Genomic DNA, 26,378 nt, shown 5'->3' on the forward strand with positions numbered 1-26,378 from the left:
CGCGTGGACGACATCGGGAAATACATACACGAAGACCTCAGTCGCCGCATGCGCGATCGCATTACCTTGGGACTTGGCTGGTGGATTCAAATCGAAGCAAGAGAGATCGACGATGACGTCTTCCCTCGAGCTCTCCCTCGAGACCAAAGAGGATAATCACATCTCCCGCAAGATCCTCTTCAGCGCGGTGGGTGAGTCTCTCTGCGGGAAGCATCGCTATTTCGACGAATGGGTCTCTGGCTACTTTTCATGGGGGAGCGATTCTTTGGTGCTCTCGGGGCTGCTGTCTCTCCGTCAACATTGGGTCGAAGACGGGCCTTTGTATAGAGATAAGGCCGTCGTGATTCATGCCACAGTTCAATCGCCCCCAGGACCGAGCATATACTCGCAACAGACGCTCGGGGTTTTGACGGATACAATTGCAGGAGGCGAAGTGGTGAATCACGCGTTCGAGGCGTATTACCTATCTTCTGACACGTTGGTGAAGCAAACTTTCGCGGTCCGCATGGACGCGCTGCACGCCGAATGTCCGGCGCTCGAAGATTGTGAGTATGTGGCGTCTGCGGTGAAGTTGTGCACTGATGTTCGGCAGGGTGCGTGAATAGGAACACGTTGCTTGATTTGTTGGAGGACCCGGACGAAACAGAGCCCAATGAACTGCTCAGCATGCTCAAGGATAACCTGGGTGAGGACAGCGATTGGGAGGATGGAGTGAACAACAGACTTCGAAGCGGAGAAGAAGAGGATGAGGAAGGGGAAGAGGATGTACGTATGGCCGACGACGGAACTCCTACTCCCTCAAGAGGTCTGAGCGTATCAGAACAGTTGGACTACGCTTATGCCCACAATGCAGCAGACAGGCCCCGTACGCCGATTCTGGCCAGAGGCGCCATCGGTAGGCGTGTTTCACAAATCCAGCTATATGCAAAAATCTAATGCTCACTTCGTAGACATCCTGCGAACGCCAGTGAAGATGGAAGACGATATGCTCGAGGCATTCTAATTCCGAAACATAATGTCTCAGGCCCCTCAGTTGCCCGCCACAAGAGTGATCGGGGTGGCGGCGCATACGTAAGTTTCATGGAATGTGACCGCTGGTGTGAAGCTCTTGACATTGTGTACAACAGATGGCACGCCTTCCTCTTCTATATATATATACTGGCACGGTCGTTTTTGCGCCCCTCCGTAGCGAAGGGAATAGACGAGCTGTCTTCATCAAGGTTTATATCACTCAGTGGGAGCCGCGTAGACCAAGGCCATGTTCCTGCAAGTCTATGTACCGCTTGGCCCGCAAGGTGCGCGTCTCTCTTTCCTCGACTGGGCGCGACCCCGAGCACGCTCTGACACGACATGTCTAGCTCGGGATGACCGAGCTTCAGAAGCTTGCATTGGCTCACCTGAAGTCGCGGCTCACACCTGAGTGCGTTATGACCGAGATCCTCAGCCGATGTTCTGTTGAGTACGCGTCCTCCGCTTTGTGGAAACGAATTGTATCTCACGTATTATTACTATGGCTAGTTTTGAGGAAGTGCGCCAACTGGAGCTGGACTACCTCAAATCACAGTGGAATGCAGTGAAAACCTGCAGTACGACCAGTGAGATCGTATCCGACATAAGCAGCGGGAAATATTCATACGCTGGCTCGGTTGTATTTGAAATTATACGGGCGATTGGTGGATAATGGACATAGGACATCGTCGCGACGGTAATGGGACAGCTTTAGGAATACAGTAGGTCTTCTCTCGAAGTATATATGGTTTCACCACTACTCTCTAAGCCTCATGGCATGTGTGCATCAAATGTATAACTTCTACCAATATAGTCTTGCTTTTCTCATAGTTGTCGAGGCAGCGTCTACCGAAGGTACATGAGGCCTTTCATCAAAGCTAATACCATATCCGCAGGAGGGGCCCTCGCATCACGTTGGATGACTCCTTAACCATCGTCCTCGAAGTTGGTTGTCTCATCCACTTGGGAACAAGTGTAGTCGCACTGAGAGGTGTGTACTACCGGTGATAGGGCTCGCTGATTGACACAGGGCTCATGTTAAAGTTATAGCCTCCAATACCCAGGACGCAAGCACTCATTGTTCACATTCCATGTTGACCCTCAACCACGAGCGCGACACCAATCTATCTGGTGGTTCCCATCATGCAGGTCGCAGAGGGGACGCGGATGTTCTGGGCGGGATCGATGACCATGTTGCGGGATCGCCAAATGAGACCGTCCGGCCCATAATACCAACTGCCAATCGATGGGTTCCTTATAGCATTCCCCGATACAAGTCGCGTCTTGATGATGGCGATTCCATAGTCACGGAACGGAAAGTGCGCGGCTTGCTCAACAAGCTGGCTATGGAACGTTTCGATTCTATCGCTGGTCAGATCATTATGTGGGCGAACAAATCAGAAGGGGAGAGAGATGCACGGACCTTCGTACAAGTCTCTCGCCTTGTGTTCTACCACGCCATCGACGACCTCAAGTATACCGAGGTATACGCGCGCCTGTCTCGCAAGATGATGGAACAGATCAGCGCCAATGTTCAGGACGAGGGGATCAAGAACAACGAGGGAAGACCTATCGCAGGTGGCCAACTCTTCCGGAAGTACCTTCTCAACCGCTGCCAAGAAGACCTCGAGCGTGGGTGGGTCGCGAAGGAGGCGACGGCAGTTGCAGCCGCCACAAAGGCACCTGAGGACCGGGCTGCTGAGGCGGCGGCTGATACAAACCCCAACGCCGACGAGAGTGCCCTTTACTCTGAAGAGTACTACGCCGCGCAGAAGGCAAAGCGTCAGGGTCTTTGTCTCATCAAGTTCATCGGCGAGCTGTTCAAGCTGCAGATGCTTACGGAGCGTATCATGCATGAGTGTATCAAGAAGTTGCTCGGCAACGTCGAGAACCCTGAAGAGAAGGAGATTGAGAGCTTGCGCATGCTCCTGACTATTATTGGCCAGTCGCTCGACACTCCCAAGGCGCGCGCCCACATGGATGTGTATTTCTCCCGCATGAAGGAGTGGTGCAAGAACCCCAACGTCAAGTTGCGTATGCAATTCATGTTACAGGTATGTTCTATGTACTGGCTGTATTCTACACGAATCTGATTGTTTCCAAAGGATATCATTGAGCTGCGGGAACGCAAGTGGGTGCCACGCAATGAGGTTGCTGCCCCGACGACGATCGCTGCTATTCACGAGCAGGTATGTCAGATCCTCGGCTTTGTTCACATACTGGGTAAATGATGAGGCGTTGTAGGCTGCCAAAGAGAAGGCTGCACATGAGAAGGAAACCTACCGACGTACGCTCGGTATGTCCCGAGGCGGTTACAGACGTAGAGGCGAACGCGGTGATCACTCTCAGATCGGTCCCAACGGCTGGGCGGTTGCCGGCGACTTCGTGCCGCGAGCACCACCCCAGGCCGGCGACTTCGTGCCGCGAGCACCACCCCAGGCCGGCGACTTCGTGCCGCGAGCACCACCCAAGGCCGGCGACTTCGTGCCGCGAGCACCACCCAAGGCCTGCGACTTATCGAACTTCGGCAAGTTACGAAAGGCTGCACCCATGACATTCGGACCAACGAGCGTCTTCGCGGGCAAGAAGGAGAACAAGAGCCGCGAATCCACGATGACTCGCGCTGGTTCACAGAACATGTTCTCAAAGCTCATGGAGAATCCCGAACTCGCGACGGAGGCAGCGTCATCCAAGTCGAGTCGACCACCAAGCCGCAAGCCCAGCGTCGACTTTGGTGCGGCTGGCGCACCCGAAGCGCCGCGGACGCTTCCAAATTCGGACGAGACCAAGGCAGACTCTACGCCAACACCTTCAGAGGCTGGCGGGGATCCACCGAGTGCACCGCCAATGACCGAGGCAGAAGCCAATGTAATGATCAAAGAAGACTCGAAGGAGTTCTTCAGTATCCGAGACCTGAACGAAGCGGAGGTCTATTTCACGAAGTTGCCTTCGGAACACAGGTTCCGATTGGTAGACAAACTCGTCACGTCCGCTATCGAGTCGAAGGAAGCCGACGCCCAACTCGTTGCCAGCTTGTTCAGCCGCGCGCTCTCGAGGAATTCATGCTCACCGCACTCGTTCGAGGAGGGATTCATGCCGACGGCGGAGATTCTCGATGATATTGCCATCGACGCGCCGAAGGCCTTCGATCTGATGGCAATTATGATGAAGGGCGCTGGTCTGGACAAGGACGAAGAGCGTCGCGCACGGCTTGCCAGCAGTTCGATAGACAACGATAAACTACTCGTGCTTCTTTCATAGAAGAGATGCTGTTTGGTGCGTGTTTTTGCTGCATCTCGCTCTGTCGCTAGCGTCATCCGCATATAATACATCAAGGATGTACCTTTTTTCGTTTCCCCAATTCTCATATTTTCCTGAGGGTGTGATTCAGCTTGACAATGCCACGAGGGTCGACAGTGAATGCCTTCCCGCGATTGCAGAACAGCTTACCTCATCCATTCCCGCACACGTTAGTCACTTGTTGGTACTTGTCGGTAACGCGTAACGACTGGTAACGTCTGGGCGCCTCTCTGTTGCCAAACCGATGGGTCCAGAGTCCAGTTTGCATCTGCAAACCGTCCACAAACCCCACGGCATTGTAATAATCCTATGCGACGAGATTGTAAAGACCATAATAGGAAATGCGCTCCCCCAGCTACCACTCTCGAATTCGGTATACACCACGTTTGTCCTCTGAATAATTATATTTATCACATCAAAATGGTAGAACCTGGAAGCGGATCATTGCAATGTACAGTCTTCCAAATATTGCACCAACCGCAATGTGACGCAACGGCTATCAACGGAGTTTCAAGATAGCCCCGGAATTGTCCGACACATCGTCGGCGGTTAGGCCAGATCCTCTCTCTCTCTCTCTCTCTCTCTCTCTCTCTCTCTCTCTCTCTCCATGTCTGTCAGAGTCAGACCGCAGCAGCTTGACAGTCGGTATGCGATTATTCTGCCATTAGAAGACATACGGAGCTTCCTTGAGGCCCCAGGAGGTGTACAGAGTCATGCAATCGTTGGTCCTGGCTATCACATGGTCATTCAGATCGGTCCGCGAGAAAGACGACAACTACCTCGCAGTGTGGTTTTATCCTGGTGCTTCCAAGTTCACTAGACTTATCCACTGGTCTATCACGGGCAGGTCAACAAGGGGTACTGAGTATTTCAAAGCTTCCTCTACGTACTCATTCACCCCGCACACCATGCGGCGGGGATGGCGAAATCTTCTGTCTCGGAAGAAGCACTGGGAGGAGAGTCAAGAACTTCGTGAAGAAAACCGCATAATCCTGCACGCCGAATGTCACATATCGGGTCTTATCCGTCGCTTGTTGCACCACACAATAGTAAAGCAGGATTCCTGTGTGGATTTCAGATTTATCGTGTTTCCTCGCCGAAGCAAATCCGGAAATGATGTGGGTCGTCTTGTGGACCCCCAGGCATTAGGAGGGAACATGGATGACCTTCAGGGAGAATGTAGTACTTTGTACCACTGTGAGCGCATGGTCTCACCGCATGTATCTATGTTCAATCTGACCAAGCTTGTAGGGCTTACTAACTCCGATGCACCCCAGGACATCATGCAAGTCTCGGATGGTCTATCTACAGAAATCGATAGGTCTCATTCAATCGACGTATCTTACTTGGACGATGACAGCGATTTCGAGGACGAGGACGACTGCGAGGAGATCATGAACCCCTTCACGGTGGATCGCAAAGTTCGCGCTCTGCTAAACAAACTCACGGACACGCAATTTGTTCCCACATCTAACCAGCTCATCGCCTGGACGAACAAGTCTGAAATAGAAAGCGACGGGCGCACTTTGATCCAGATCATACGTCTCGTATTCGAGAAAGCGATGAACGAGCCGATGTACACTGGGTTATACGCGCGCCTATGCCGTACAATGATGGAACAGATTAGTCCTGGGGTACAAGATGAGCAAATACGGGACGCCGCAGGCGCGCCGGTTCCCGGTGGTCAGCTATTTCGGAAATACCTCCTGATTCGCTGCCAGGGGGACTTTGAACGTGGGTTCGAAACGCGAGACACGGGGAAAAGTGACCTCTTCTCGAGCACATATTATTCTGCAAAGCAACGGGGTCTTGGTCTCATCAAATTTATCGGCGAGCTGTTCAAGCTACAGATGCTTACGGAGCGTATTATGCACGAGTGTATTAAAAAGTTGCTCGGAAACGTTGAAGATCCAGACGAGAGAGATCTGGAGTCTCTGCATGCTCCTCACTACCGTCGGCCAGCTCATCGATACCCCACAAGCTCGGCCGCACATGGATGTTTACTTCGATCGCATGCAAGGTCTGTGCACAAACCCTAACGTCACACTGCGTATGCAGTTTATGTTGGAGGTATGTCCCATCCGCGTTGGCGTGCTCGGTGTCTGACATTAGGGCAGGACGTCATCGCGCTCCGTGAGCGGAAATGGGTGCCCTCCGAACGACCCTCGCCCCTGATGTCCTTTCTTGGACCGAGGGACACCACTAAGGTCTCGCCTCCGAGCCTCGGGCGCAACGCTGCTGCGATTCAGACCCATCAGACTACGCGGAATACGCACAAAAGCAGCGGCAACCTGCATTATACTGCATGGCGCAGGGCGACTGCATCTTCGACTCCCAAGTCGCCAGACCCGCCAGCGGCCAGTGGCTCACACATGAAAGACCCAGCGCGTCAGCCACCGCGCAATAGCGATAGCGAGGCGCCCAGTCCATCTTTAGACGTCTTCGTGAAGGGTGCTGCTGGTCCAACGTGAGTTTGTCCCTCTAGTGACTGCTGGGCCACATATGCTGAATTATTTTAAAGGTGGCATGCGTTCGTCTATTATCTGTGTCACGGAACAATCGTGTTTGCTCCCCTCCGGAGTGAGGGAGAAGTGTTGCGACGCGCCTTCATCGAGGATTATTGCACACGGAATCCACACCTACCGCCTCCTTGTTCGTCCAAATCGATCTATCGTCTCGCTGTCATGGTAAGCTCATGAATGCATCTTTACTCCGCTGGCAAATCCTGATGGCGCCATTCCCATGACACACGTAGTTAAATGTGCCCAAGTTGAAGGCGTTGGCGTTGGGTGATCTAGCCTCTCGCCTCAACGCTAGTAACGTTGTCGATGAATACTTCACGGCATTCACGCACAGGTGTGTTTTATCTGAGAAACCACCCGCATGCTAAAGTCTATATTAGATATCCCGAAATCACACAATTGGAAGAATCCATTCTGCGCAAGCACCAGTCGGACATTATAGCGAATATGCAATCCCTCGCAGCGAAAGGATATTTGACTGGCAGCCCAGAACCGCATTCTTTGAGTAAACATATAGGCGAGATGATAGTGACGTGGACCCCGGAACGCGCGCCTAAGAACAGCCAACATTTTCTGCGCTCCACACTAGGAAATCTTTTTCTTTGCTGCGCTATGTACGCACTGTGCATCAGATATTATCTCTATCTCCCACCCACCCAACGGACTGAACTCATACGAAAATGGCTTCCTGTAGACTCATTCACCCATACTAACGAATCTTGAATAGTACAGCGTTGCATTCATGCGGCTTGTCTGTACAATACAGCAATTGATACGAGGTCGTCTTGCTCCATTTTTAACAGTATTTAAATGCGAATGCTCTCCGGTGGGCCTAAGTAACTTGGCTGCACACCACCGGTGTCTGGAAGTACGACGTCAATTATTCGTCGCACTGACTAAGCGATCGAACATACCAATCACTATCTTCTGAACGATTACAGTGGGCTCAATCATCCAGAGCTTACATTGATAGCTCAGCATGCCGCATTAGGCTCGAGAACGTGGTAACTTACTGTCAGTGTGTGGGCCCCCGGCTCGGCTTCTAAGCTGAACGGGACGGTCACGATATTATTTGCAACCCAACCGTCCATGCCGTCCCACTGTGCTGGTAGATCTCCGGGAGTCGCGTTTGGAATGAAATAGCTAACCTGTGGCTCGCCGGAGTCCATCTGGACCCCGATTGCCAGAGGACGATCAGGACCTAGGGCGTTCAGTGACGGCGAGATATAAAGTGTGGCCGTGACATTTCCACTATCGTCGTACGTGTTGAAGTTGTAGAAGTCGTATTCACTGGCGTCATGCAGGGTATTTTGGTAAGATCGACTGAAAAATTTCGACGTTACTCACATGCTTGGCCCAGTCCCGACAGTGAAGTTAAGCTCGTCACCTCCGCGAGGCCAGGGTGTGACAGCAGATAGCGTTCGGCCGTAGCCAAGTAAAGCGGTCCATGTGATGCCATTGACGGACGTATTTCTCACTGAATGCACGGCCTCTATCGACACAGTGCCATCACCCTCAACAAAGCCTGTCGGGGCTAATAAGCCAAGCGAAAGACAAATGGGCTAGCCCGTACCTGTATATGAACTCGGCGCTTGGGAGTAGTTAGCATTGAGCGTCGCCGTGAATGACATTTCCGGTTGGCCAGGGATCGTCGCATTGAACGTGATCAGTGCAATCTCAGTTGCAGACAGCTGGCTCCAGTCCACAGTCGCGTAGACTCGAGTCTCAGGCGTCTCCGGGGAGATGTATGCTTCCGAGGGGGACAGAGTCAGCCACGAAGCGTTGCTAGTCGCTGTGAATGTGAAGGGGACTGGTCCTCCAGCGCCAATGTCAAAGTATCGGTTGCCTGCTGGTACATATGGGTCGATGGACAGCGTCGGATTAGGACAACTGTATCCCTGAGCGCATTGGTACATATTGTCTCCTGGCCTGACCGGGATGAGATCTTCAGCGGAAAAGTAAGTGTCTGTCTATGAGAAAGAAAGCGTACCATGCAGCCTGAGTGCCTTCAGGGGCGATCCTCATAGCACCTGATAGTGCCTGTTTCCGGGCTTGTACCTTCGTGACGAGTGGCATTCTGTGCGACAATTAGCCTTCGCACTAATGCCGCAAGCGTGAGTGTCCACATACGTGTTCGCCTGCGGTTCTTGCCAGTAATAGTACATGACATGTGTCTGGCTCATCATGTGAACCCTTTGAGAATATGTTTTAGGATTGTCCAATGTTTGCATATAGATCAGTTGCGCCTTACCATTTTCCTACGAAGAGATGAGTATCGGTAGGATCATTGATCCTGTTCACTAACCATCCAGTATAGAGTCATACTCGACCTCGAGCTCCCAATCTTGCTCGAATAGGGTTTCCACCTGGGTAGCATAATCGTTCGCGCTCAGGAACGCCTGGGAGGCTCTCAAATTGTTCATTCCGGCGGAGATCCACATGTTCGCAACCGTATAGCTAGCCTGTACAGGGTGATAGACAAGCTGAAAGTATGCGGGAAGCATATCGCCCGGGAGAGTGTCAAGGATGCGCGTCGCGGAGTCGTTTGTTGCCTGCCACATTGCGAGCATGTTTTCAGCCCTAAGACGGACTGAGCTATCGAAAGTGCAATGGAACAGCCCGAAATGACGCACTCTCGGTAATTGTAGAGGCTGTAGGTCGTTGAGTTTAACATCTCAGGTTTCCTGTTAGAGTTGAATCGAGAGACGTTGGCAATGATGCCTGCTACAGTGGTCGCGTCTTCGGTGGACAGGGAAAACTCGCGCTGTGCCCAGCCCGTAACGAAGCTATCAAGGTTGTTCGTGTTCCATAGCGACGTATCCCAGCCGTAGGTGATGAAAAATTCAATCTCCATTTCGTAAGGTTTGAGGTCGCCAACGTTGACGATCCAGATCCGGGTGGCATTTCGGGCGGTCGCAAGTGACATCTGCTCGTACGTCTGCGAACTTATATATCATAGAACGAAAAGTGCAGGAATAACTGATGCTCACTTTGGCTAGCTGACTGCTCTGTTGATCATGGTACGCTTAGTCAGCGAGAATCCAAGCTTCATGTGCCAGTTAAAACGTACTGCAATCCACTTGTAGTTACGTGGGTCTCCGACCTGTTACACCGGTAACTACAATATTTTGTTCGTGAGATGACACGACTCACATAATCGTACTACATGAGGATAATATTAGTTATGGTCCATCCTTCAGCCGAAAGCACAACGTACGTGGTAGTATACACCAGCGCCTCCAGACCTGTCGCGCTCAGCTGGTGTGGGGAGTCGCTCAATATTGCCGTAACTGAAGGAAATTCAGTAAAGGACTTGTTATGGCAATGAATATTGCTCACTTATCATCCGTCCATAAAAGCGCAATATCATCAGGTACTATCATTCCGTCTTCATAGTACCCGAGGACTTCCTTGTCTACATGCAAAGCGGGTCAGACTGCGAACGTTACCCGGACATGGTCAGAGCATACATAGACACCACATCTGCGGAATAGTGGTTACGTTCACGCCTAAAAAGGTGTTGCCCAGGATTGTCCGCTGGTTTGCAATTATTCCTTCGAGTAAAGAGATATCTTGTCCACCAGCGAGAGGCTCTGATAATGATTGTGGTCAAAATCGGCAGTCCGCATCGATAATCACGTCGTCCGACGTACCATCGCCTGTGAAATGAGCCGCTCGTCAATAATGAGTACACCTTTCGTACGACGTTACATACCATCACCGCGCATACCCACCGTGAACATGTTCTCGTACGGCTTCGCACGCTCAGCGCCTTCCACCCAGAAGTTGTAAATGTTCTGAGCATTGACGCTGTAATCCCAAGGGCCATCTCCAAAAAGGTCCCACTCGACAGGTATGGAGCGCATCATGGGCTCCTCATGACTGGTGCCCATGACAATGCCGTACCAGTTGGCCAACGGCTGATTCAGCAGATCATCAACGCCGAATGCACTGGAAGTGTGCGAAAGATCAGATCGTAAACAAGATAGAGCGAGCAAAATGTTATACACACCTGGCCCACATCGCTATGATGTAGGAGTCAATGAGTGCACGCAATGCCGGTTAGATACAACATACCTGGCCACAAGTAGTTCCCCTTCATCCGAAGTATCAACTCGAACCTGTGTTGGACAATATGAGCGCGCTGCATTCCACCTGCACATAACTACATACAGCTTTGTGTAGAAGAAGTGGTTGAATGGAGACCCTGTCAGTGCTGCACCAGTCCCATTCGTAAACCGAACCATGGCCCAATTCTGCAGCGCAGGTTGTTCATCGTTTAAAAATATACCACGATATTGCACAGTCGGAGATCCATGTGCGCATCCAGCCGAGTCGACGTACAATTCCGAATGTGCCTTCGTCGGTACATCAGCCCACCTACAAAGCGTCAGTCCGCGCCCAGGTCGTTATACCACTTTCTGAGTGCGATCGACCTACCAGTACCACGGGGAGACACCTAAACCAGGATGCAATTGGTAATCTGGGCCTCATTAGAAATAAGACGACATACCAAACTGTTCTGAGTGATCGTACAACGCGTAGATCGTCCCCCGCTTATCCGCGCCAATCATCACATATGCACTGCTGATCCCAGGCAGCGGATTCGACACCTCTTGGGTCATGAACGCCTCCCACTTGCCCTCCACCGCCGACACATCGAGGCCCGTCCGGCTCACCACCTCGTCAATCAGACTTGACTGCCCGAGTGTGCCCACGATGATTGCCTGTGCGCTCGCCAGGCTCAAATTTGCCGCGCTTGCGGACGCTGTCACGTTGAACAGGCCGGGCATCACACCCGTCACATTATGGATGTCCATAGCAAAGTCGGAGGCGGCGCGCTGCACGCCGCCCCATTCGTCTTCGGAGAGCAGGATGGGTGCTGCAATGCGGTTGCTGACGATGGAGAATGAGGATGTTGTGGGAGCGAATGAGACGCATGTCTGCTGCCCGATGGCGTGCGCGCCGCCGGCGAGTGCCAGCAACGCGACGGCACCCCAGCGTCGAGACATCGTAGGTGGTTTCGGAAGCGACTGGAACGGAGGCAACGGACTATGGCGGGGGCGCTCCACACGCGTTATATGTGTCTGTTGGCGGGCGCGTGCTCTGCACGGCTGCCGGGGCAGAGGAGGGCCTTGTGACCCCGGAGGGTCTCAGAATTTCGGCGGCCCATCGTGTGCGGGAGATCTTCGGCCCCAGGTGCGTGCCCTGGGTGGCTGCAGCATACGTTTTGTCTTTGCGTGGACGCGCTCGACGACGCTTCTGCTGTGTATGTGAGCGGCGACACGCCCGGGCCTGGCGGAGAAACTAGACGACGGCTGGGCGGGCGGGCCGGGAAACCTCACCTGCCTATGATGTGACGTCACGCGACTTGGGTTCTGGTCAAACAGTGTTCCTTGAGAGCGGCGAGAGTTCATTACGGCCTTGCGTGACCTCTCTACGCCAGAGATGTCTGTGATGGGACTGACCTCATGTAGCTAAGTCCGCGGCCGGAGACGGCGATGCGGTATTAGGCAGTGCAAATAGACGGCAGTCCCGCCACAAATCGGCGCCTTTCAGATATTTGGGGAGGTACCACGAGACGGATCACAAGATATAGAAGAGACGATGGGAATGGAACCTCTGCCTGGGATATCCGAATTGACTGTTGGAGACGAAATCAATGGTCAATGACCTTGCAATCTCCCCGTCGCGAACCCGCTCTTGTTCAATGTGATCCACAGGTTAGAATGGCATCGAGTGCAGCATCATGAGAAGTACCCAGCATCTTGAAAGACATTAGTCTCCGAGAACTACAGACCTTCTGACATTGGACGCAATCTGCCGAGTGGTGGATGCTTGCAGCTTTTCCAACGTCCACTGAGCGTCTTCCACTGCACAGCTACACCCATTGCGAGAACGTCTGGAAGCAGGACTAATAGAGTGGGAGACTAGACCATCGCTCTCAATTCAAATACCACTCAGTAGATGGTTCGACTCATGACTTGTAGATGCCTTAAAAGCAGTCAAATTAAGAAAGCCATTCCACGAATCGTATGACTGGGTGAAGCCACAAATAATGTATTTCGTGCAGGGACTATACCTGTTTCCTCGCCAGTATCACGACGAAGTTGCTGCTCCTGGTTCCTCTTCGAGGACATGCAGATGATACATAGCTGAAATATACGAGGGCTGACCAAGCATGTGGAAGAACAGAACGTGGACTTAAAGGGCACGAGTGAAAAGGGGTGACTCGGAGCACACAGTGGATAGATGAAGCTCATGGATGTCCTCCTTTCATATCGGAGTGTCTGACTCTGTTACACGTGCGCTTCTGTCGCAAGTATAGGGCGAATCCCAGATCCCTAAATCTCGAAAATAGCCCTCAATATGACCCACTTTTGGCAATATTTCAAAAATCATTTTATCAATCCTACAACTTTGGTAAGGGGAGTTCCCACACTTAGATTGTAAGAATCAGAAATGGTAACTTATCGACCCCGAAACTGGCCATTTTCGGACCTCCTTCGCCCAAGCTTGCTGAGCTGTTTCTACCGCCCGTATTTTACACAGTTGGCTTGCAACTTTTATGCCCAATAGATAACGTGGACAGAACAAGCCGCCAAACAACAAACTGCTGGAACGCGCAAACGCTAAGATTAGGTTAAAACAAGTTAGCACTCGCAATGTATTATGCTCAAACCCGACCGTGTCACCGCTCCATGGTTAATCAGAGGAGACAAGGCTCAGGCTCTCTTGACGAACTGCAACTTCAAAATGTCGCCAGGGGTAGTCTTGATTGCGACACTTGCCATCGCGAGCAGCCGCTGAATCTTACCGTTGACTTTATGACCCCTTCATGCATGCGAGCAATCCCTCTTCGCGACCGAAAACATAGAAGATGAACCAGCAAATTTCGGGCAAGCTTCAACAGTCCACTTTGAAGAATCGCCGAGATGAGAGAATTATCTGGCATTTGCACAAGCGTGCTCTAACCTTCGCAGGAGATTGCTGGTCACAACGCATAACATGCTTAGATCATAAGCTGTTGCCCTGGAATCTGACTAGATATGTAGGTCCGTTAGCGGCTTCAAGCAATCTTATTCCAATTCACCCCATCGAGACAAGAATGTTTTCAGATGTGATAGGGATTCGTCGCAAGTGCGTCTCAGAAAGGTTGTATCTGTATTCACGCAAAAACACATCACAGTACTGGCGGACAATCATCCGTCTCCGAAGTCCTCTTTTCCCCCTAGAGCCCAAACATCATACAATGTGTCAGCGACCCTGCTCTTGTCATTCGCACTGCATGTACGCACCTCTGCAGGCCATGCAGTCTACTTGCTCTTGGGCGGCTCCGCACAGTTGCATGCTGGGTAGGTGCAGGACCCGCCGTTGGCCTGGACGTTTGCGCACTGTACGGTGTCCTACGACAACCATAATGAGTCTCCAAAGTGTGAATGTATATGAGCAAGGAGATGTACTCACAGACATGATATTCGAGTGGTGTGTGTAGTCGATGACTTGGGGGATGGACGTACAGCAGGACTCCTTATATAGCTGGCCGGGGCCATTTTCACCGCGAAGGATGTGATACCCGTCTCCTGCCTTACTCACTGCCTCGAGTAATGTCGCGTCGGCGACTGGGTGCACAGCGCTATCCACGGAGCAGGATGGAAGCGACCGAGTGGTCGATTTACATCCGCGCGGCTGTCGATAAGGTCCAATGATAGCGTTGACAATACGTGCTCCTATATTCGTTGTCTTGAAATGCAGGGACGGATGATCTTCTGTGAGTCTGCTGATCGCATGAATTGACCCGGTTGAGGAAACAGTTCATTTCATTGGTTCTTCGCGGAGGTGATTCTGCTATGTTCCTCTCCCGGTGGCCGATGTGCGGATGAATTTTGTATGTCGTAGGTAAAATGTACGCCACTTGAAAGAACGGTTGACGTGGACTACAGAATGATGTCGATGTCGATAAATTACGTGCCATAGTCTAGTGAGATATGCCCTTCGTGCACCACTAACAGTACAGGTTTTACGTATCCGCCTAGCAGGGAGCTTGGACAGAGCACCTCAAAGGCGAAGCATGTTCAGTCTGTCATATGATCGCCGACCAGTCTCCGAAGCAATCAGCTTTGCTCTATTTGGGGTGTTGTAACACATTCGACAGCGGAAACCCGTTCACGACTAGATTCTGGGCAACCGAAAGGCGCCGCCTGCGAGAGATGGTACATTGCTCCTGGATACATTGGCTTTGCGCATCTCGTTTCGCAGCAACAAACGGGGCACAGTCGTCTTCTTGCGGCATAGACTACTCCACTTCACCTACTCAATGCTTGGAAGATGCACGCACAACTAGCAGCGCAGGTAGCGTCGCTGAGTTCATGGAAGTGCTCAGCACTCCGCAACAAATTACTACGCTGGTGAGTGCACTAGTGAGCGAGTGAGCCGTGGGCAAGATAAGCAGCTTACCATAGCTCCGATATCACGTATGTATGGACTCAAGAGACGACAGATTCGGGCCCTCCTGGGCGTTCTCATGTGCAGGCGATGGGTTTATATCGCTTGGGTCTCGCCTCAGCAAATGCTGTTCCGTGATTCGCTCGCGATCTTCGTCGAAATCGTCTTGGAGGAACTCATGCGCTGGAGGCCCGTCGTCGATCGAGAGGCGGATCTGCCCATCCTTCCGCGTCCATGTTGTCAATCTGACGATGGCATTGGTCGACGCATTCTATCAAGAACACATAACACGACTCACTTATGGGCAACAACAGTCCGTAGCGACGAGGCCCGCCGCCAGAGCAGGAAGAGCACGCAGCAGGTGCAAGTCGTGAATAGGATGATCAATGGAAAGTTACCCAGAGGCTGTGGTTTTGGAGCCTGGCGCGGTTCTGGCTTGACCAGATATGAGCCTCGCTGCGTTGCCCGTGTTTTGTGACATACCTCCTGGGTTCACCGTTGGGGCCATGACTGTGTTGAGGAAGTGAGAGCAAGGTGAGAGCGGTGGTTGTAACTACGCGTTTGCGGCGAGACCGCCGGTCGCACGCAGGCGCGGGCGGTGTGGCCGGCCCTGGCCGGCCGATAGTGACGATGACGTCGGGCGGACGTGTCTCGTGCAGTGCGCGCTGCGCAGACGGTGGCTACAAACACGACTTGCTCCTATACCACGTCTTTCTTCCCCTTACGACTGTGCACTTCCCTTTCTTCCACAGAAAATACAACGATTAAGACAAGATGACAATCTAGTACGCCTCGCTTTCGTTGCAGCGCGTCGCTCTGGACTGAACACGTCGATGCAGCTACACGCTCACCTTCATGCTCCTCGTCGCCGAGATGGTGACGTTCTGCGTCATCGTCTCACCTCTCCCGCACAGTGTCCGGAGGCGCTTCTTCCGCTTTCTTGCAGAGAGCCCCATTGTGGCGAAGCTAGCCTACGGTGTCAAAATAGCTTTCATGTGAGCCTTATTTTCGTCCAGTTAGTGGCGCTGGAGTATGTAATGTATATGCTGGTCACCAGTTTCGTAGGAATACTGTTCATAGATGCGGTCCAGCGCATGATGCGTGTCACTGCCGAAGCGGACGTCGCGAGGAACAATGGCCAGGGCATGCAGGACGTCAGAGCGGAATCCAACTTTGCTGCGCGCAAATTCTAGTGCGTATCCCGCTCATACGCGGCGATTTAGCTGCTCAAGGCACATATCATTTTCTAGCTCGCAACGCAATACCTACCTGACCGGTTTCTGCCTCTTCCTCTCGCTTGTCCTCACGTGCACGTTCTACATCCTCCTCGACCTCGTCCACACACAGGAAGAATATGCTAAATTGAAGCAGGAGGTATGTAGAGCGTTGCTCAGTGCTTACGATCATCACTGACGCGTGTGCTCCCACTAGACGGCAAAGTCGTCGCGCGGCGAGATTGGCGCCCAGGACCAGACGAAGCAAGTTGAGGAGCTCAAGAAGAAGCTGGCCGCTGCTGAGGAGAGAACGCGCGACTTTGGTATGTGCCTACCTTGTACCTGGAGCGGCTATTTGTGCAGTGTATCTGATGATGCGTGACTGCCGCAGAGATCGTGAAGAAGCAGGCGCAGCAGAACGCGAAGGAATACGACAGGCTCGCGACTGAGCTCAATGCGAAGAACGGGGACGTGTCGAACAAGAAGTCAGACTAATGGGATTTCAACGTGAGATTTACGCTCCGTTACCTCAATGTTAACGACTGTCTGTGCTGGATGAAACACGGAATATTTTCCGGTATACTATATGCACTCAACGAATGATGCAACTCGATTCATCTGCAAGACTGATGTTGTTTGAATGCACACAAAGGATGCGGCAGGCAACTACGACGCGATGCGTCTTTTGGGTCGTATTGGGGTCAGCCTTACTCTGAGCAACGAGTAAGTCACGATCGCGAATGCGACTTCGCGTATATGCGAAGATGTTCGCCGCCGCGGCGTGCAAAATGCACAACGTTGCAGAAAAAGGATGTTATCTGTTCATTGTGTCATGAAATCACGCATACATCGTGTACTCCGACCCGTCCTAGACGATCACAAGCTAAGCGATCACCATATGCGAGGCTATGCACGAAAGCATGCAAGTCAGCTATCATTACAAGGCACCAAAGTACAATGGGCTCGACATACCAGCTTGAGCGGCGTGCCGGACATCGCTCACTTGCTCTTGGGGGGCTCTGCGCAGTTGCAAGCGGGATAGGTGCAGGAGCCGCCGTTGGCCTGGACATTTGCGCACTTGACTGTGTCCTGCGAAGGACAGCCAGTGTTAGTCCTTTGCGCAGTAGCCCGGGAGCTGCAAGAGCGTCGCGAGTTGTTTACTCACAGACATGTTGGGGTAGTTGATTTTCAGGCGAATGTCGAATGGGGGGACAGACGTGAGACCGGGCGACTCTTATAGGCCACCTGCAGATGTGGTCCGATTTATGGCGTACACGCGCATGCAGCGTGATACGTGAACCTTGTACAATGTCTCATGACTGATTGGCTCCTGTAGCATATCGGACGCTCAATCCGGCGCCCTCAGAGCGACTGAAGACCATGAACCCATGGACCTCGTCGGCGAAGGAAAGCTACCTACCACCGATCTCTAACAGATAGCGACACGGAGGAAGGAACATTGCAGATTTGCCCTCGTAACGAACCAATGAAATGAACTCTATTCTCCTTCGGCCGGGTCAACTCCCACAATCAGCAGACGCACAGGAGGTTCGATCATCAGCCGCTGCTTGTAGAATTTCAAGACAAGGAATACAGGTGCACGCATTGCTAGTAATGTCATTGGACGGTATCGCTGGTCGCATGTCGTGGATATAAATGGACGACTCGGACGCATTCATCGTGCTCCGTGGAAAGCGCTGTGCACCCAGTCGCCGACGCGACATTACTCGAGGCAGTGAGTAAGGCAGGAGACGGGTATCACATCCTTCGCAATTTTCATGAGCCCCGGTCAGCTATATAAGCCGTCCCGTTGTACGTCCATCTCCCCAGTCATCGACTACACACACCACTCGAATATCATGTCTGTGAGTACATTTCCTTGCCCATGTCCATTCGCACTTTGAAGACTCACTACGATTATTGTAGGACACCGTAAAGTGCGCTAATGTCCAGGCCAACGGCGGGTCCTGCACCTACCCGGCATGCAACTGCGCGGAGCCACCCAAGAGCAAGTAGGCTGTATGGTCTGAAGAGGTGCGTGCATGAGTGCGAATGGCAGGAGCAGGGTCGCTGACACATTGTACGATGTCAGACTCGCTGGGCAAAATAGGGACTGAGAAGGAGATATTAGTGACGTGTTTTGTACGTGAATACAGGGACAGCCTTGTTGAGACGTACTTGTGATACATTTTCATCACATCTGAGTGAGGACAAGAATGAGGAAGTTGGTGACGTGCGGCACATTCAATTAAGTTTAGCCGCCAATAGCTCAGATCAGAGCGACTACGGCTGTACTCCAAGAAACGTCTGCCAATCTTCGCATGTAAAATCGCTTATATGTGAATTGAAAGAAGCGTACGAGCAAATTTGGTTGACTCGGGTGCTTGATAGGTTGAGATTCAGTGAATAAGTAGAACGTATTCTTGAGACAGCTATATGAAGTGTGCACTGTCACGCGGCATGTCGGCAAGACGCGTTCGGTCACAGACGCGTTTCCGTGACATAGTCAGTCGCTATCACCTTTGCGACTTCCCTCTCCCCAGCGCGTCCCCCGTTCGGTAACCGTGTGCCCCGAAAAGAGGGTATCTCTCTACTAGCTGGTGCAAAAAAGATATGTATATTTTGAAGGCCCAGGTCAAATTTCAAATGTATGGGGCAAGAGGTAGATGTCGACAGCCGTGATATTCACGATGATATTTAGTTGAGAGAACTTACAAGACTAGGTTGTGGCGGCACAGAAAATCCCGATCCGTCGATCCGCGCACTTGACGCATTAACGGACAATCAGCACGCAGTCTTGAACAGCGCCAGGCTAGGGGAACTATGCTGTTAATATGTCCTGGTATCATTACTAACACTTTCGCTATGGCACATCCAGGGTTGACGTACGCGTCGTGACGACAAATCCTCCATTCGTACTACTGAGGGTAAGAACTACGGCAGTAGTAGCACATGACTTGCTGAATAAGACGAGGAGGCATGGAGCTCTTATTCGCTCGCTTCATCGCGTGCGATCGGTCCGTTCTAGGCAAGAAGCGTCTTGCATTGACTGCCCCTCGCATTGGACGCATTAGTCTGCTGACTGATAATCCCTATTGCGCTAGACTATCAGAACACATATAGCATTTGCTTTGTATTATTGGTATACCATAGTTTGTCAGCGGCCCGTGTGGATTCCGAGCTCACGCGGTAGTCGCCGAGAACTGTGGATTGACATGGTCACACATGGCGACAATGTGGTGAAAGTGGTCGTAGACATGCAAGCCTGAGAATTCTGCACTGTGTTGGGCTGTTTTCGGGTTCGACCAGGGATGATTCATTACAACGTATATAAGGCGGTAGTGGTGAGCGGGTCGTTCCAAAGTTCACAAACGAAATTCACAAATCATGTCCACTGAGTCCAGCCGTGCACAACCCATCGTTGCCATCGTTGGTGCAACTGGTAACCTAGGTATGTGCCTCCTGCTATTGTTATGGGTTAATTGTGACGCTGTGATCATTATTTGTCTAATATAGGAACTGACATTTCCGAGGCATTCTTGAATCACTATCGTCCCCACTTCCCCCAGGTCATTGCTGTCGTAAGGGATCCGACGTCTGCCAATGCGCGCAAGCTCGCAGACGCTGGTGCTGAGCTGCGCCAAATTGACACAACAGACATTGTACTCTCCTTCGCACGTGCTTTCACTGGCGTCGATGTGGTCGTGAGCGCTGTCAGCATGGCTCCGGTGGAATATCATGATGCTTTATTCGATGGGGCACTCAAAGCTGGGGTAAAGGTCTACTTCCCATCGGAATTCGGAATGTGAGTACAGATTGAACGAGAGGGGTGGATCTCGCACTGGCTAATCCAGAACAGGAATTATCACCTCATTGAGTTTCGTGAATATAAGGAGCCTATTTGGGATGCGAAGGCTCAGCACGTTGCCCATGCGCGTGAGCTCGCTCAAGGCAAAATGAAAATAATCGTACTAGCAACCGGGCTCTTCACCGAGTATGTCTTAACCGTGAGTCAGCTGAGTTATGTCCACGCGTGTGCAGCTGATGCCACCATTGAACCAGCCATGGTGTTGGTTGCCTTATCTATCGCATATACTGCGAAGACTAATTGTTCGCTCTGACATCGCTCTCATAGTTGAATTTGATGCTGCAACTCTGACCTTTGCCTTCGCGGGCTCGCCGGACAGCAAGCTCGCGGTCACTGCGAAAGTGGACATCGCACGATCTGTGGCACAACTCACTTTACTGGCTCTCTCTCCAGACTCAGCTGTCCCGGACGTGGTGTACGTCGCGGGCCAGAATGTGAGTTATCGCGAAATCGGCCAGGCCATCGAAGGCGTCAGCGAGGAGTTTGGGTTAGAGCGAAAGAAGGTAACACTGAACGCCGCAGATTTGGAGTCATACAAGATTGCTGCTCGAGAGGAGGAAGTCAGGAGTGGAAAGCCAAATATTTTGAAGCACATCAAGTATGACATACGATTGCTTCTGAACATAGTTACTGATCCTCGCCTATGGCGTCGACAGGATCGCGCTCGGGGAGCACAAGATGGACTTCTCATATAACAACAATGAGCTTGTGAATCCCGGAGAGACATTGTGGAAATGGAAGCGGGTGGAGGATCATGTGCGTGAGCTGGGCGGTCGACTTTGAAACTCAGTACCAATTCGGGAACACAAAATACTGCTTCTATGAAGAGTGAGCGACGTGAATATGTACTCATTTCTAGGTCGAATATCAAATTATGCATCATGACTCTTCTGACATGTCATTCCAGAGTGGTTAAGCCCTGGGACACTGAGCACTTATCTGTATAGAACTTTCCCTGCGCTAAGGTAAACACCGGCATACTGCTGGCAGCGAATGCGACGAACGATGAAGGACATTCACGCAGTTGAAGTTCTTTATGTCTCTGCGTAGTGACTCCACGAGAATCCAACAACTCACAGGGCAATACATGCCTGGCTAGATCCTACCATGGGTTACCGCATCCGTATGCTGCACCCTATCAGTTACGCTAATATGCGCTGTTGAAACATCCTTCTATGATTCCAACAATTACAGTATGATCGCGGATTGTAATGCATTATGATTGTCGCATGGGAGCCTCGATGCAGCACCGTCAGTTATAGACAATGCTATAATGCTGGTAGACGTATAGGAGTCACACTGAGTGGAAAGAACCGCCAAAGACCAGTCTTTCTGCTCTTAGGAGGCTCCGCGCAGTTACAGGCTGGGGAGATGCATGAGCCGCCGGGGTAGAATTAGTGGTAAATGAGATCTTATTATGGAAGAAGACGAATGATATTATCGCCATAGCAAGATCGCATAGGTAACAATAAAGCTGTGGGTCTGTGGCCAGCGTTGTAGTTCGTACTAATAGACTAGTCTTACTATTCTTGAGTCTTGCGTGACCTGGGATCGTGCTTCAATATGATGCTGGGTAAGACAGCACGCATTTCTTACAGTAATACAAGGCCTTACACACGTTCAGATTGACCTGTCCAAATACACCGACTGAGGGAAATGCTCGCGTATGCCGGGCCTACTTCGATTGTGGCACAGACCATCGTCAACCTCGAGACCGTCTCGACGCGTCTCGTCACAAACGCGTGACCACACGTGAGCGCGATCATGGTTATCCCCGGGTGGCACAACACCCTTCTAGCTTGCTCGATGTGCCGCATTGTCATGCTCAACACCAATCCCCGTCTACTCGCCATGTGCAGAAAACATATTATCTCATCCATCCGTGAAGAACAGTGCCTACAATGCTGAGGATTGGGACGGAGAACCATGCTGCATGCCGCACCTCGCCGGATTGCAGTCGAGACCGACATGCAGACGTTCGACTTCCCCCGGTCGGCCTCCGAATATGTTCTCGGGGCTCTCCGGCGGTGGTTCAATCTCGGAGGCTGACCGTGGTGGACGCAACGCGGCGAGGCTGACAACAAACAACCGGGAACAAACAAACGCCACACTGTGTATAAAGCACCGACCTTCCTTGTTTCCTCCTTCCATCGCCTCTTCGACCTGACCTCCAGGACCCCCAGGTATGTCGACCCTCCATCATTCCCCTTCCTCGAGTCGCACTCACGTAGTATGCGGTCTTCCTTTCATCATTGTGCCTGTCCTTCGCCACTGTCTCCTCATCGCCACCATCGTCGTCGTCGGACATTCGTGGTCGTGGGACGTGTCGTCGATGTCACATATGCGGTGATGGTCATTGGTGAGCAGCCATCCACACGTCTGTACTCCCACCTCTCACCGCCGTTCGTCTCTTGTCTTCTGTCGTCGTTGTCGTCAACGCCACAATGCCCGGTTCGTACTATCGCTATCGTATGGTCAGCTGCCTGTCCAAAACAGTGTGATGTGTGAACGTATATACCTATGCCGACACTCGTCTTCCAGGTGAGTCCCGCGCCCGCCCTTGTGTTCATGATTGCGCCACATTCTAATAATGATGTCTGTTCGCCAGTCACTGCCGGCGTGCTGGTGCTCCTGGGACATCCACATTGCACGTCGTGGGTGGGGGCTGGCATCTATTCGACATGCACCCCGGCGAGCGGGCCAATGCCCTTGCACAGGAGTCCCGTAGGCCGATCGCTCTCAAGAGCTCTTCGGGGCATGGCGACACCGCGGGGCTCGGGCCAAACGCCCAACGAGTGCGGTCCTTACGGGGACTATCCGTGGCCGTCGAAGCTCCGCCAGCACCCCAATCGCAAGTCCTGATTGGGCCGAAAACCCTCGATCACGGAAGATGGTGGTCGAGGGCCGCAAGACCCCCGAGGTAAGGGTCGGCTCCTGTGGCCCGCGTTGCTGTTGCTGCACTAGTTGTGGCTGGCGGGGCGGGGGAGCTGGTCCTGGCGCAGGCCTTTTCGTGGCCCTCGGGATAAGTATCTGCTCGTGTCTTGGCCACTTTTGAGTGACCTAGCCACGAGCAGGGAAACTAGCATGCGCCGAATCCGATGGTTACGTTCGTCGTGCACGTTTACTTGGGAGCAGCAACTCGAATACGACCATGGCAAAGCATCGTTCCTCAGTTGTCATGATGGGCTTACGCGTGCGCAAGGTCTTTGGCTTTGCGCACGCGTATGCTCATCATGTTTGATGGCAGTGTCCGCTGGGGATATACGCAGGAGAAGGGTCTTGCGATTCATTTCGCAGCATGTGGCAACGTCAAAGAGCTTGATTCGAGTAGAGACTTTATGCTTACTGTGTATGAGACCTACTAGTATACCGCGTCCTCATTAATTAAATGCGTGTGCGAGATTGAGATATGCTTTGAACATGCAGTCATACCCTGCTTGCAGGTCATCAATATTGAGATTGTCGTATACAGCACTAGCTGGCTGGGCAATTGGGCGATGCAGGTTGGTCTAGACGCGAGCGCTACAAAACACGGCGCGCCGGCGCTTGTCGCAAGTTCAACTTCGCCCTCGCGCATCTTGTGCGAGTCCCTCTGTACGTTTCTTACGCGTTTGGCAGAGGTCCAACCAACACAATACTGCCGGTCGTTCTTGCTCGGAGTGTCAAACCAACTTCAACATAATCGGGAAGCTGTCAACGACAGAGATTTCACCATTCGTCGTCAGTGCCAGACGGCGAAGGAAAATATACCGGTTTGCACTCAGTGCAAACCGGTATATGGTTTTACGGCATTGTTATAGCACATCAAGCTTTGACGTATGCAACATTGTAGACCTCAATTTTCTGGCTGCTCGAGGGGGTTGACTATGCAATATGCACCTGACTTGCTGAGCAGAATGACAGCAGGGAAGTATTGAGTGGAAGTACCGCCCTCTGATTTGTTCTCCCCACCACGTTTGATCGATCATTTCGTGCCAACAGCCAGCGCTCGCTGTACCCCCTTTTGACCAAATTACGTGGCTCTTGGGCTTGTGGCGCAGCATGCTTTCCGTTGCAATCCGTATTATTGGTAACTACTCCTATCGGAATCTGCGTGGGTTGATGACAAACAGCGCCACAATATTACAAAGCAGTTAACTTCTGGATGCATATCGAATCAGTTTCATGCCCGATCGAGGATGATACCTCCGCATATCCCCCGTAGCGATTTGGACAGCCCTCGTCTTCGTCAGCCCAGCATCCTCTGGGTGCTCGGCATCCAACAGGTATATAAAGATCCATTTGAGTGCATATTTTTCCATCATACACAGGCGAAGTCTCAGCAGTCATGTCCACCGAGTCCAGCAGTGCACAACCTGTCGTTGCCATTGTTGGTGCAACGGGAAACCTGGGTGTGTGCATTTTGTTGATGACCGACGGTGGCCTGATCTTAATTTGATTGATGTACTACTTATAGGCAATGATATTGCTGAGGCATTCTTGAACCATTACCGCTCTCAATTTTCGAAGGTCATCGCCGTTGTAAGAGACCCGACGTCTGTCGCGTCGCGTAAGCTCGCAGAAGCTGGCGTAGGACTGCGTCAGGTCGACCAAATAGACACTGTACCTTCCTTCGCGCGGGCTTTCGCTGGTGCCGATGTGGTCGTGAGCGCCGTCAGCAATGCACCGTTGGAATACCACGATGCACTCTTCGATGCAGCGTTTCAAAACGGGGTGAAGGTCTATTTCCCCTCGGACTTCGGCGTGTGAGTATCCATTGAACAAGAGTGCTGTAGCTCGTGCTGAATGATTAACAATAGAGATTATCATGTGGCTGACTTTCCAGGATATGAAGAGCCCCTCTGGGTTGCGAAGGCTCAGCATGTCTCCCGCGCACGGGAGCTTAGTCACGGGAAAATCAAAATCATAGAATTGAATATAGGGATGTTCATTGAGTTCATCTTGATCGTGAGTCAAATGGATCATTGTGCGTATGCATCTAACATACGCTACCGAATCATTAGCCATGGTGTTCGTGGAAACTAGCTCTCCTATCTCGTTAGGACTAACCGTTTATTCTCATATGGCTTTTGCAGTTGGTTTTGATGCTGAAACTTTGACCTTCACGTTCGCTGGCTCCCCGGATAGCAGGCTCGCGGTCACAGCTAAAGCAGACATCGCACGCTCTTTGGCGCAGCTCGCGTTGCTAGCGCTCGTCTCAAGCTCTGTCCCGGATGTCGTACGCATTGCGGGCCAGAATGTCAGCTATCGCAAAATTGGCCAGGCTGCCGAACGCGTCAGGGAGGAGCGCGAGTTGAAGCCGAAGAACGTGACGCTGAAAGCCATAGATCTAGAAGCATACAAGGCCGCCACTCGAGAGGAACAGGTCAGGACTGGAGTCTCGGATCTTCATAAGCATATCAAGTACGGCATGCCACATCTCCTTCCTGAATGTGACGACTAATCGTGACTTGTCATATAACAGGATTGTCGTCGGTGAAGGAAAGGTGGACTTCTCACACAGCAATCACAATGAGCTCGTGAACCCCGGAGAGAAGTGGTGGAAATGGAAGCGTGTGGAGGATTATGCCCGCGAGCTGGGCGGTCGGCTTTGAGGCTTAATCTCATGCCGAAGACCCAGGGCGTCGGTTATACGAAGAGTTGGTGAAAAGAGTTTGTATTTGAGGCCCAGGAAGTTGAACATGTTCTCGTCATCAAGCATAGCTGAACCTTGTGTTCGGTAGCCAAATATACCCTCTACTCAAGCCTTCCCGTGCTCTGACGCTGAAACTTGGGATTGTGGCGAGCGCATGCCATCGTGTTTGTAGTACCCTACAGACTTTGCGCGAGCCTCTGTACGTTCCTTTAGTCTCCTGAGAGCAGAGTAGACAATTCTTTCAACCTGCGCCGGCTCTAGATATCCTTGTTTGACGTCTGCTATCCAAAGCGCTGACTTTACGGCAAGCTCAGTACTGACGGTCGATTGCTGTATTCCCGCCACCCGGCATATCACGCATTTGCATAAACACAGGCAAGCAACGC

The 26,378-nt window shown here is 51.9% G+C and overlaps 9 protein-coding genes across 9 annotated transcripts; 7 read left to right on the plus strand and 2 right to left on the minus strand.

Moving 5' to 3' along the window:
• Window positions 1–112: 112 nt before the first annotated feature.
• On the plus strand, window positions 113–1,003 carry POSPLADRAFT_1061087 (hypothetical protein; the record flags this gene model as incomplete). Its single annotated transcript, XM_024481338.1, has 3 exons — window positions 113–545; window positions 593–895; window positions 951–1,003. 3 exons carry the CDS (start codon window positions 113–115, stop codon window positions 1,001–1,003), a joined length of 789 nt encoding a protein of 262 aa, XP_024334792.1.
• Window positions 1,004–2,516: 1,513 nt separating this feature from the next.
• Window positions 2,517–4,269, plus strand: POSPLADRAFT_1049731 (hypothetical protein; the record flags this gene model as incomplete). The annotated part of the gene is made up of 4 exons (XM_024479827.1): window positions 2,517–3,062; window positions 3,114–3,197; window positions 3,253–3,393; window positions 3,481–4,269. 4 exons carry the CDS (start codon window positions 2,517–2,519, stop codon window positions 4,267–4,269), a joined length of 1,560 nt encoding a protein of 519 aa, XP_024334793.1.
• A 1,322-nt stretch (window positions 4,270–5,591) lies between these two features.
• On the plus strand, window positions 5,592–7,198 carry POSPLADRAFT_1061089 (hypothetical protein; the record flags this gene model as incomplete). The annotated part of the gene is made up of 5 exons (XM_024481339.1): window positions 5,592–6,209; window positions 6,271–6,378; window positions 6,426–6,775; window positions 6,830–6,995; window positions 7,064–7,198. The coding sequence occupies 5 exons, from the start codon at window positions 5,592–5,594 to the stop codon at window positions 7,196–7,198; spliced, it is 1,377 nt and encodes a 458-aa protein (XP_024334794.1).
• Window positions 7,199–7,403: 205 nt separating this feature from the next.
• POSPLADRAFT_1076117 (glycoside hydrolase family 115 protein) lies at window positions 7,404–11,842 on the minus strand (the record flags this gene model as incomplete). Its single annotated transcript, XM_024482889.1, has 23 exons — window positions 7,404–7,692; window positions 7,745–7,790; window positions 7,844–8,120; window positions 8,178–8,355; window positions 8,404–8,759; window positions 8,821–8,907; window positions 8,961–9,023; window positions 9,082–9,088; window positions 9,136–9,410; window positions 9,464–9,768; window positions 9,821–9,838; window positions 9,901–9,933; window positions 9,984–9,992; window positions 10,048–10,120; window positions 10,170–10,245; window positions 10,301–10,423; window positions 10,484–10,489; window positions 10,546–10,781; window positions 10,843–10,855; window positions 10,908–10,951; window positions 11,004–11,210; window positions 11,271–11,289; window positions 11,344–11,842. The coding sequence occupies 23 exons, from the start codon at window positions 11,840–11,842 to the stop codon at window positions 7,637–7,639; spliced, it is 3,006 nt and encodes a 1,001-aa protein (XP_024334795.1). The 3' UTR covers window positions 7,404–7,636.
• A 3,124-nt stretch (window positions 11,843–14,966) lies between these two features.
• On the minus strand, window positions 14,967–15,807 carry POSPLADRAFT_1174005 (hypothetical protein). The gene is made up of 4 exons (XM_024488269.1): window positions 15,759–15,807; window positions 15,574–15,706; window positions 15,288–15,520; window positions 14,967–15,235 (listed from the first exon to the last, which is right to left on the minus strand). Exons 1-3 carry the CDS (start codon window positions 15,781–15,783, stop codon window positions 15,301–15,303), a joined length of 378 nt encoding a protein of 125 aa, XP_024334796.1. The 5' UTR covers window positions 15,784–15,807; the 3' UTR covers window positions 14,967–15,235; window positions 15,288–15,300.
• A 176-nt stretch (window positions 15,808–15,983) lies between these two features.
• On the plus strand, window positions 15,984–17,070 carry POSPLADRAFT_1185449 (hypothetical protein). Its single transcript, XM_024489146.1, has 6 exons — window positions 15,984–16,060; window positions 16,115–16,270; window positions 16,333–16,467; window positions 16,526–16,649; window positions 16,707–16,812; window positions 16,881–17,070. The coding sequence occupies exons 1-6, from the start codon at window positions 16,050–16,052 to the stop codon at window positions 16,982–16,984; spliced, it is 636 nt and encodes a 211-aa protein (XP_024334797.1). The 5' UTR covers window positions 15,984–16,049; the 3' UTR covers window positions 16,985–17,070.
• Window positions 17,071–19,876: 2,806 nt separating this feature from the next.
• Window positions 19,877–21,304, plus strand: POSPLADRAFT_1049735 (hypothetical protein; the record flags this gene model as incomplete). Its single annotated transcript, XM_024479828.1, has 9 exons — window positions 19,877–19,940; window positions 20,006–20,294; window positions 20,349–20,496; window positions 20,531–20,558; window positions 20,625–20,791; window positions 20,816–20,955; window positions 21,014–21,113; window positions 21,148–21,185; window positions 21,265–21,304. 9 exons carry the CDS (start codon window positions 19,877–19,879, stop codon window positions 21,302–21,304), a joined length of 1,014 nt encoding a protein of 337 aa, XP_024334798.1.
• A 1,497-nt stretch (window positions 21,305–22,801) lies between these two features.
• On the plus strand, window positions 22,802–23,746 carry POSPLADRAFT_1185451 (hypothetical protein; the record flags this gene model as incomplete). Its single annotated transcript, XM_024489147.1, has 4 exons — window positions 22,802–22,831; window positions 23,086–23,277; window positions 23,422–23,579; window positions 23,605–23,746. The coding sequence occupies 4 exons, from the start codon at window positions 22,802–22,804 to the stop codon at window positions 23,720–23,722; spliced, it is 498 nt and encodes a 165-aa protein (XP_024334799.1). The 3' UTR covers window positions 23,723–23,746.
• Window positions 23,747–24,684: 938 nt separating this feature from the next.
• Window positions 24,685–25,951, plus strand: POSPLADRAFT_1155529 (hypothetical protein; the record flags this gene model as incomplete). Its single annotated transcript, XM_024486952.1, has 5 exons — window positions 24,685–24,748; window positions 24,814–25,102; window positions 25,157–25,323; window positions 25,433–25,760; window positions 25,822–25,951. The coding sequence occupies 5 exons, from the start codon at window positions 24,685–24,687 to the stop codon at window positions 25,949–25,951; spliced, it is 978 nt and encodes a 325-aa protein (XP_024334800.1).
• Between the last annotated feature and the right edge of the window lie 427 nt (window positions 25,952–26,378).

Source organism: Postia placenta (genome assembly GCF_002117355.1).
Source record: "Postia placenta MAD-698-R-SB12 unplaced genomic scaffold POSPLAscaffold_16, whole genome shotgun sequence".
NCBI lineage: Eukaryota > Fungi > Basidiomycota > Agaricomycetes > Polyporales > Adustoporiaceae > Rhodonia > Rhodonia placenta.